General features: G+C 47.4%; 1 protein-coding gene across 1 annotated transcript; it reads right to left on the bottom strand.

Annotated features, from left to right (window-relative positions):
• Window positions 1-4,751: 4,751 nt before the first annotated feature.
• On the bottom strand, window positions 4,752-10,725 carry LOC120028259 (leucine-rich repeat and fibronectin type III domain-containing protein 1-like protein). The gene is made up of 2 exons (XM_038973430.1): window positions 9,413-10,725; window positions 4,752-5,316 (listed from the first exon to the last, which is right to left on the bottom strand). Exons 1-2 carry the CDS (start codon window positions 10,723-10,725, stop codon window positions 4,752-4,754), a joined length of 1,878 nt encoding a protein of 625 aa, XP_038829358.1.
• Window positions 10,726-11,122: the final 397 nt, after the last annotated feature.

Genomic DNA, 11,122 nt, shown 5'->3' with positions numbered 1-11,122 from the left:
CCCCCGTCTCTCTCTCTGTCTCTCTCTCTCCCTTCCACCGCTCTCCCTCCCTCCTGTCGCCGGTAACGCTGTCAGCCTCATTGCGTCGCTGTGAGAGCGACACAATGAGTGATCTGTCATCTCCTCGCTGGCTGTCTGATGCTCCTAGATGAATTATGGATGCAAACACTGCAGGTATTTCACAGCTAAATGCTGAATACTGAGGCTGAGGAAGGATGCAACCTCATCTACCTCATCCAGGCCTGTCACAGAGGGAGAACACTGCCTGCTGCTGCCCACAGCTATAAACACACATGGTACCGGGACAGACGGCCATTAATTGAGCCAACTAAACTGTCTTCTTCAAGAAGTAAGACCATGATCGATAGGGTTGTAAACCATATGTAACCAAGGTCTAATCACTCGGCCGTCTGAGACAAAAATATATCTTTCTCCTGAATGGATATGTAATGCAACCAGGACTCAAACTGCTCAACAACAAAAACAATTGATCCCAAATGAGAGCTGCATGGATTGCTTCACTGCTGCAGCTGTTGATGACTCATATTGCAAGCTATTACATGTGGTAAATGAAGACAGTGATCGTAATGTTGATAATCTCTTAGCTTAGGTCAGGGGTTCACAAACTTTTTGGCCCACGACCCCATTTTGATATCTGAAAATTTTCACCCGTGAAAAAAATTGTAATTTACAGTCAATGTTTACTTTTTTATTTGGGGCTATGGCATTTCGATTGAAAAACATTCTGACAGTATTTCTGATTGTCTTTTCAACTCACCATCACATACTATTAATGTGGGGCAGTCAATTGCAAATTAGTCTGACATAATGTCCCTTATCTCACCACCACTAATTAGAGTGCTTGATGCATGTCGCGTCAGAGCTTTTTAAAAAGTCAGGGGGTGTGGTCAACAGTGCTCACCTCATCTCTGCTGTCACATCCAACCTGGATCGATATTTGGTTTTAATGCAGACGAGAGCACTGAAACCAGCTTCACACAGATATGAGCTGGCGAAGAGTAGCCTACCGTGAGTTTTATGGTGCTTTCAAGACAACTGGGAACTCAGGAAAATACGAGGTCAAATCATGACGTCAGTGATCTTTAGGTCAGAAAGTCAGAGCTCTAGAAAGAAGCCCGAGTTCCCAAGTTAGAATTCCGAGTCGGATAACTGTTCAAAATGATTTTTCCCAGTCGGAGCTCATTTCTCTCTCATTTCGAGTTCCCAGTTGTCTTGAACGCAGTCAGAAGTCGGAGATTTCCGAGCACGCAGTTGTTTTGAATGTGGCATTAATGCTCAGAGGGAGACGGCAGGGTATTCCCTTTGAGTCAGGAACCAAAACTCTTCTGTAGTTACCTGTGAATGCATTGCCTGCAGCATTCGGTCACATGACAGCTCGATCAGCTGTGCGACTGTCAACTGAGCCAGGATCACAGTCAACTGGATTGGGAAGTAGGTCCGTCCCAAAGTGCTCTTCCAAGTGTAACAGTATAACTTTACGGCGTCCCCTCGCCCCGACGCAAACCAGGGACCATCTGCACACATCAACAACTGACACCCACGAAGCGTCGTTACCCATCGCTCCACAAAAGCCGAGCAAGGGGAACCACTACTTCAAGTCTCAGAGCAAGTGAAGTCACCGACTGAAACGCTATTAGCAGGCAGCACCGCTAACTAACTAGCCATTTCACATCCGTTACACAAGCATTGGAGGTGAGCATTCATCACTAGTGTGGGACAGTTACTGATGCTGTTTTCTGTTATTTCTTTTTCATTAAAACGAAAGTAAACCAGTTCCTCTCTCAACGCAATTTATTTTTCCAACACTCCCCCTCGATAACCACCAAGCCTCGGTGTGAAACAGAACATTGTCATGCTCTAATCCCATATCTCCACATAGTTTTGCGAACAGGTGTGCGCACAGTGGATGTGGTTTGATGTCGTTTACAATCGAAGTTACATGTTGCATTATATCTCAGAGCTCCGTGCTCAGCTCTTTTGCCCCCAGTTGCTCTCGGTGTATCATACAATGCGTCCATATGGCAGACGGAGACACATATATAACTAGCGTGCAGAGGCCTGCCTGTTGTCCCGCGATAGATGGAGCCCTATCTGTGCAAAAGACAACCATTTGATCCCATATGAAATCTGTTTTTTGTCAATATAGCCACACAGCACACTGAACATCCCCTATGCCGATTCATGCTCGGGATTCATGCTCGCTGCACGGCCATTTTCAGGTCTCTCCAGAGATGTTCGATCGGGTTCAAGTCCGGGCTCTGGCTGGGCCGCTCAAGGACATTCAGAGACTTGTCCCAATGCCACTCCTGCATTGTCATGGCTGTGTGCTTACGGTCATTGTCCTGTTAGAAGGTGAACCTTTGCCTCAGTCTGAGGTCCTGAGCGCTTTGAAGCAGGTTTCATCAAGGATCTCTCTGTACTTTTCTCCGTTCATCTTTCCCTCGATCCTGACTAGTCTCCCAGTCCCTGCCACTGAAAAACATCCCAACAGCATAATGCTGCCACCACCGTGTTTCACAGTAGGGATGGTGCCAGGTTTCCTCCAGACTTGACACTTGGCATTCAGGTTTTATCAGACCAGAGAATCTTGTTTCTCATGGTCTGAGAGTCCTTTAGGTGCCTTTTGGCATACTCAAAGCGGCCTGTAATGTGCCTTTTACTGAGTACTGTCTTCCGTGTCGACATTCTACCATAACGGCCTGATTGGTGGAGTGCTGCAGAAATGGTTGTCCTTCTGTAAGGTTCTCCCATCTCCACAGAGGAACTCTGGAGCTCTGTCAAAGTGACCATCGGATTCTTGGTCACCTCCCTGACCAAGGCCATACTCCCCTGATTGCTCAGTTTGGCCAGGCGGCCAGCTCTAGGAAGAGTCTTTGTGGTTCCAAACTTCTTCCATCTAAGAATGATGGAGTCCACTGCAGTCGCCTCGTCACTGTTGACGTTGAGACTGGTGTTTTGCGGGTACTATTTAATGAAGCTGCCAGTTGAGGACTTGTGAGGCGTCTGTTTCTCAAACTAGACACTCTAATGTACTTGTCCTCTTGCTCAGTTGTGCACCGGGGCCTCCCACTCCTCTTTCTATTCTGGTTAGAGACAGTTTGCGCTGTTCTGTGCAGGGAGTAGTACACAGCGTTGTATGAGATCTTCAGTTTCTTGGCAATTTCTCGCATGGAATAGACTTCATTTCTCAGAACAAGAATAGTCTGATGAATTTCAGAAGAAAGTTATTTGTTTCTGGCCATTTTGAGCCTGTAATCGAACCCACAAATGCTGAGCTCCAGATTCTCAACTAGTCTAAAGAAGGCCAGTTTTATTGCTTCTTTATTCAGAACAACAGTTTTCAGCTGTGCTAACATAATTGTAAAAAGGATTTTCTTATGATCAATTAGCCTTTTAAAATAATAGACTTGGATTAGCTAACACAACGTGCCACTGGAACGCAGGAGTGATGGTTGCTGATAATGGGCCTCTGTACGCCTATGTAGATATTCCATAAAAAAATCATCCGTTTCCAGCTACAATAGTCATTTACAACATTAACAATGTCTACACTGTATTTCTGATCTATTTGATATGATTTTAATGGACAAAAAATGTGCTTTTCTTTCAAAAACAAGGAAATGTCTAACTGACCCCAAACTTTTGAACGGTAGTGTTTATATTATTTTTTCTTCAGGATTTTAGAAATTCTCCTGCGACCACATTTTCACATCAGGCGACCCCACATGGGGTCGCCGCCCCTAGTTTGGGAACTGCTGGCTTAGGCTAACATTACAAAGGGCCTAATTAATCATACCCATAGGGGTCGCTATTATGCCTGTGGCTGCCATTTGCCTTTTTTAATCCAAACAGATTCTGATTCCAGCTGATACTGACACAGTCTGTAGTTTGCCCTCCAAAAACTATTCAGAATAACACAAATGCCTTAGGAAACCCCAAAGATTACACCCTCACTAGACAATTGAGTGTACTAATGCGCGGGACGACGTGATGTTGTTGGTGGGCGGCAGAGACACTGATGATGGTGTTCAAAACACCACAGAGCAGCCCCGGGCCCCGCTCAGTTCATTTGTATTTGGAGAGCGCAGATAGAGAAGATTGTGCTATACTGCGGATATTAAACTTACAACAAATACCTCAGGGCCAGCGGAGGCAGCTATGATTAGTTTCATGGAAACAGAGAGTGGGGGAAGTCCCATCGGGCAGCGAGAGAGGGAAGGAGGCATGGAGCGAGTGAGCACGGCGTGCCCTCCTTTAGTGTTTATGTGCTGTGTGATTTTATGATGATTGCCTATTCCCATCAGCACTGGGGGCCTGGCGTGGGGCACCAGCAAAGCCTACCTGTATGTCTGCAGCCACAGCTGCAGCTCAATAGGACCGGCTCACTGCACTGTTTACTGCGCTTCATTTAAAGAGGAAAGGATTATGCAGCATAAGTACTGTCCCTCGAAATAGACACTGCATGCAGATGCACCTAGACTTACAGGAATAAACACAGCATGTACACACACATGCACACACAGACACACACACAGACACACACACACACATCTGTAATCTCTTACAGAAGCAGTCTGCAGAAATGTTAATGAATACACGTCAGCTTTAACCCCAGCCTTGTCTGACAGGAATCACCCACCTTGGACACGAGATAATCCTTGGAAAGGCAGAGGGACCCCAGCACCAGGAAATAAAAAGTGGGTGGCGTTGGGGCAGTCCCAGATCCTGTGTTATTGTGATATAGCATCCTCGTCCTTCACTGACTTCCCGTAGTCTGGGTTCAAGTCCACTACCGTGGTCCCTTTCAAGGGCCCTCCGAAGCCCCCTTCCGAGGCCTGATGGGGTCCGTCGTGCCCTACCCTGTCCACTTGGCCAGAAGGCATGGGCCTATTGGTCGAGCCTGAGGACGAGGAGGTGGGTGGGATGGGAGCGCCTCCCCCGCCCGCAGCCTGGCCCCCGTTGGTCTGAGAGCACACGTTGCTGACATGTGCCGCTTTCTGCTTGTAGTGGTTGCTGTGCAGCTTGTACTTCATGAGGAGGATGAAGATGAAGACAAGCACGGAGGCCACGATGATACCGCCGATCACGATGATCATGGTGCCGCCCAGGAACTGGTCGTGGAGGGAGCGGCACTGGCGGTACTCTCGCTCTGTGGTGAAAGCCACGCAGCCCACCAGGCGGGTGCCGGTTAGGGCCGTGACGCCGTCGTCGTACACCGCCAGCACGCACAGGTCATAGTCCCGCTGAGAGGCCAGGTCACTGAGTAGGAAAAACTTATGAGACGCAGGGATCATCCTAGAGAGAGAGAGACAGAGATAGAAGAGAGAGAGAACATTTGAGAGAAAACAAGGTTGTTGATAGAGTGAACATTCTGGCAGTAATCCGAAAACTGTTGAAAACAGAGCTCCCACGAAGGCACTGAACTCAACAACCTATACTTTCAGTACCTGGAGATTACATTTAACCTTGACTATCCCAACCACACACAGACACACAAACACACCTTCGCTCCTCCTTTCCTCTCATTCGCCTCTCTCCATTGACAGGTTTACTTTCTGTCTCACAAACGCTAGAACACACAGGGGCTACGGTGTGTGTGTATGTGTGTGTTTGTAGTTACCCCGGCGTGCCAAAGTGCTCCATTTATCAACAGGGACATAGGGGCCCGGGGGCTCCGAGGTGAGGAGACACAGAGCGGAATTCGAAAGTGCGGTGTGCCCAAGGGTTGACAGCGTGGGTGACAGTGTGTGCATTAAACATTTCAACCTCTACCCTTGCACGGCGGGATTCATACTGTCTCAGCATACCCTCCTCTACCCTGCCTTATCCACAGGTTAAACCTGCTGTTTACATTTAACTGACTTACTGCCATTACTCTTCTCTTGGCATGCTGTTTATCCACTGTATTCTCCTTTACACATTATAATACATTTATGGAGCATGCAGAATATCTTCCACCCATAAAGTCAGGGTCACATTATGGTCTGGTGCTTTACTATGAAGTAAACGTTTCATGATGAGATATTGCTTTTATGATTACGTGTTATTACTTTTCTACTATTTCTCTATTTTATCTCTCGCTACACTGTTGGGAAGGGCCCGTAAGTAAGCATTTCACTGTTAGTCTCCACCTGTTGTTTACGAAGCATGTGAAGAATACAATTAGATTTGATGTGAATTTCAATTCCGTGAACATTTCCTTGAAAGAAAAAAGGAAAAGAGAAGAGAGATGATCAAAATACTAAGAAAGGTGAAATCTCACTAATTAGGGGGAATAGTTTTAATGTCGAATCTGTTCTGTTCGCCCCAGTGCATATACACTCATCATTAGTGGATGCTCTGGATGAGTGGAGGTCACTAGACGCCCACAGATGGGTCCAGCCATTTCATTAGCTCTGAGCCTAGCATACAGTCTAGGTATAAAAAGGGAGGTCGCCTGGGTCAAAAAATAATAGGCACCAATATACTGTATCTTCAGATGTGTCCTCATCCATCTCCTCTGGTGTGGCTTTGATGGACATGTAGGGGAAGGCTGGGTCCTCTGCATGCCATGGGGAGGAGGTGGTGGGTATGATGAATGAGGAGCAGGAGCCCTCCCTGACACGGTCAGACCTGACCTTGCCACATCTCCTGTCACCAGTCTGTCACATTAGAGATGGGAATATGGATGTTACAGGCACGGGGGCCGGGAAGGGTTAGGGGGACATGGAGAACTGTGTGGGTGCGTGTGCATGTGTGTACTCTTGTGCGCGTGTGTGTGTGATCATGGATGTGAGTGTGCGCTGAAACCTCCCTACCACATGCTGTCTATAATGGCTTTGATATAGGATGGTCCTCTTCTCATATAAGGCTGTCTCCGAAGAGGCCAGACAAACATAAAGGCAATTAGGTAGTGATATTTGGGAAGAAAATTGGACAGAGAGAGGGAACGAAAGGAAGAGAAATAGAGAGTGCAGTCGACTTGATATAAGAACGAAGAGAGAGACTGAAAGGAAAGCTGATACCGTCCCAATCTTCTCCTGTTTTCAGCACAATGTTAATTTGTCTGAGTGTATATTAGCTGTCCTCAGCCCCCTCATCCTTTCATTCCCCCCTCTCTCCATCCCTCCATCCCTCCATTGCCACCTCCCAAATTCAATACAACTGTCAGTCCACACAGAGCAGGACTCATGTGTGCCTAATTGATTAAAAAACGCATTCCGATTACTTTGCAGTGCCATAAACCAAAGGCATCCATGTGCTTTTTGCATAATTAACAGCAAATTACTTCTCCTACGTGTCTTTTTTTTCTTAATCCATCCTCAGGGAAAGGCCGCAAGTTAATGAAGTACTAATGGGGCTCCTTTAACAGAGAATCTCTCCACAGTGAAATGTCGAAAAGGGCCGTGGCGGAATAAAAAACAAACAAATCAATAGATGCTTGAAGAAAATGCTTGAAGACATGGCTAAAGGTCAATCAGATTTGTGAACATGGTCCCTAGCTGTGTGTTGCCGCTTTCCATGTCTGTGACTTGTGAGGTGTGGAAACACTTTGTTGCTTTTATGAATTTTGTCTTGCTGCTTTTTGTTCTATGTTGCTCTGTCTGTATGCTACGTCTTGCTTGTCCTATGTTGCTATGTCTGTATGCTATGTCTTGTTCTATGTTGCTATTGTCTATATTGTAATTGTTTTTAATAACCTGCCCAGGGACTGCGGTTGAAAATTAGCCGGCTGGCTAAAACCGGCACTTTTACTGAAACGTTGATTAATGTGCACTGTCCCTGTAAAAATAAACTCAAACTCAAACTCAACTCAGATACATTTCCGTCTTTATAGGCTTGTGGAATAATCCACTGTGTGAGTGCCGGGAAGAAGAGAGGTGGACGGAACTGAGCTCGCTGACTTCTTTTGCCGTGGGGCAAGAAAAATAAGAAACACCCCTTAAGACTTCTAATACTGTACAGTGCTCTCACTTCTATGTCTCTGTAATAACAAGGGCCGGCGCTGCAGTCAAGCTTCCAACATTCATGGTGATGGTTTCCTCTGTACCGCCTTTAAAAAATAATGAGCCGCTGAATAGCGAGTTTAAGGAAATATTTGAAAGCTCAAGAGGCGAATATTGCCCTAGGAGAAGAAAGGGGTTCGCAGCCGACTCCGGGGGAATTTAATGGCCGGCGATTTCTGTGGTTTTCATTTTGAGGAGAGAATTCCGTTTTTTTCTGTTAATGTTCCACTTGATTCTTAGCAGAGACAAACAGAGGACTGTAGTTACTGCGGGAGTGACCCGCCTTTCTTCTCTGTGTAAATCGGAATGTTTCAGGTGTTTTATGCTCTTCAACAGTCATTCTCTGAAATCTCTGAAATGGAGGAGGCTCAGACACCACTGTTCCCATAAGAACAGATTCTTTTCAATCACTAAAGTTGGGGTGAGGGGTTCAACTCAACTGTGCTTCATTTAAAATCAGTTATCAAACATTGCCTTCTGGAACGGATTGCACTTCACTGGTGTAATGTGTTTACATCAGCGCAACTCCACACTGGAATTCCTTTGGGTGCTATTGAAAATATGTAATATTTTCTCTCACTGAAGATAATACCTCTATTGTCCACAGCTTACAAATAATCACAATCACTTGAAAGCTTGCACAGTATATTAATATTTCTGATAGGAACAATATAGCATTCCAAATGCCAAACTCAACACTTTTCAAAACCCTTCCACGACACTTAGTACAAGTGAGGCATTGCAACATTCAGTCCATCGTATCAATGAATGCTTGGCCTTTGATACTTGGGAGTCAACCCACCTAATATAATATCTGAATCTGATATCAGTAAGGTCAATATGTAACTGGATTGTCCTCTCAGTCCCATGGAGATGATTGATGGGAACAAGTTCTCGTCCTATAGGTTCTCTTCCTCACTCTATGTCACTGCAAAACCCATTACAGCTAATGGCTACTGCACAGTAAGGCTATATAGGTTGGTGTGCCAATAGATGTACGCATACTGAGTCATTCCAACCCATTATGTCAGAACTTTTATGAGTTTCTCCCTGTGGGCATCATGCTCTTGTGTTTCTGCAGTTCGCTCTGTGACTTCTTTAGCGATGAGTTACAGTCCCCTGATGATGTCGTCGGCCACTAAATTCATTATCAATGTGATCGAGTGCCTCTCTGAACCAGGCTGTTAATGACAATCAATTTGGAGGCTCAGGAACTGTCGAAGAACAACAAGAGACCCATAGTATGCAAGGGCAAACGTGAAGATCAACTTCCACACAGAAATACCAGTCAGCTTCATAGGGATAGTTGTATATCAACCACTCCCCATTGTAACATCAGCCACTCCCCATAGAGATGCATGTCATCTTATCTGATCTCATGTAAAAGCATGCGGTGACCAACTCACCTGTATATGAGGATGTCGTCGGAGGAGCTGTTGTACTGGATCTGGTACATGCGGACCCCCGGGATGTGGTCCTGAGGGGGCCATCGGATGGTGGCCGAGGTCGAGCTCAGCTCCGACACGCTGACCCTCTGATGGTCTGTGCGGGCGTGGCCCCCGCTGGCATTGGACTTGATGGAGGTGGGGATGTCCGAAGGGCCAGGCTCGGGCTCCAGCTTGGGGTCAAAGTGTGGCGAGGGGTTAACCACCAGCTCCACCGGCGCTGTGGCCTCGCCAGCGGCATTGGAGGCAATGCAGGTGAACTTCCCAGAGTCCTTCACAGTGGTGGTGAGGATGTCCAAAGAGCCGTTCTCGTAGCAGATGGTGCGGGACGTGTTCCCGATCAGCTTCCCCTCTGGGCTGACCCAATGCGTGGATGGTTCCGGGTCACCCACTGACTTACAGCGTAGGCTCACCTCCTGACCCTCCATCACGAACATCTTGGAGGTGTGCCGCGTGATCATGGGCGGCTCGCACACAAACTCCTCCTCGCGGATAGTCCAGAAATACTTGCCGGCGAGCTCTCGGGGAGAGGCGCATGTCTCCAGGTCATCTTCCCTGGTCAGCCTCCTCAGCCACATTAGCTCACAGTTACAGTGCAGCGGGTTCCCACCAAAGCTCAGCACCAGGGACGTGAGTGGAGAACCCTTCAGCTTAGCGTACACTGGGATCCTCAGGAACAGGGGATCTGGAGGGATCTTCTTCAGCTTGTTGGAGGTCATGTCTAGACGCGCCAGCTTGTGCAGGTTGGAGAAGATGCCCTCGGGGACCATCTCTATGAGATTGTGGTCCAGACTGAGGGTGTTGACACTAGCCAGCAGGCCGATGGTCTCCCAGGGGATGTTCACCAGGTTGTTGTAGGACAGGTCCAGGTCTTCCAGGGTCTCCAGGAAGTCCTGGAAGGCCCCCTCTGAGATGCTGTGCAGCTGGTTGTTGGCAAGGATCATGTGCCTGAGGTTGACCAGGCCCTGGAAGTGGGTGTCGTCCAGCATGGTGAGCCGGTTGGCGTCCAGGTGCAAGGCGTGCAGGTCCTGAAGGTCGGCGAAGGCGTACGGCTTGATCTGGCTGATGGTGTTGCGCGACAGCGTCAGGTGGATGAGGCTGCTCATGTTGGCGAAGTCACGGTGACGAAGGGTGGTGATGAAGTTGTCCATGAGGCGCAGCTCGGCCGTCTGCCGGTCAATGTTCGGCGGCACGAAGAGCAGGCCTGTCTTGGTGCAGAGGACAGTGTAGGAGGGCATGAGGTTCTGGCAGGTGCAGCGCTTGGGGCACAGCATGGAGGCGACGGGCGTAGCAAAGAGTGCCAGGAACAGGAGCAGGCTCGCCATGGCTAGGCTCCTGGAAGACAAGGGGAGGGGAAAGGCTGTTAGCATACAACAAGAACAACAACAAAAACAACAACAACAACAACAACGACGAAAGCTACAACACTGTCATCATTGCGATGGATAGATAGAACCTCGAGCTGCAAATGTTAAATATTTGTCAAATGAAATGCTTACGTCTTTATCAGGAAAAGAAAAACGGAAAAAACATTTACATAAGGCAGATTTTTTTCAAGAAAAGAGATCTACTCCATTCCCAGACCTGTTCCCTAAAGGTGTGCTTGGATATGAAAACATGCACGCTTTACTACAGTTTAGTCAGAATGTCATGATGTGAATTTGGAGCAGG

The sequence above is a fragment of the Salvelinus namaycush genome, chromosome 34 (assembly GCF_016432855.1).
Source record: "Salvelinus namaycush isolate Seneca chromosome 34, SaNama_1.0, whole genome shotgun sequence".
NCBI classification, from domain to species: domain Eukaryota; kingdom Metazoa; phylum Chordata; class Actinopteri; order Salmoniformes; family Salmonidae; genus Salvelinus; species Salvelinus namaycush.
This window is presented reverse-complemented; position numbering and strand designations above follow the sequence as displayed.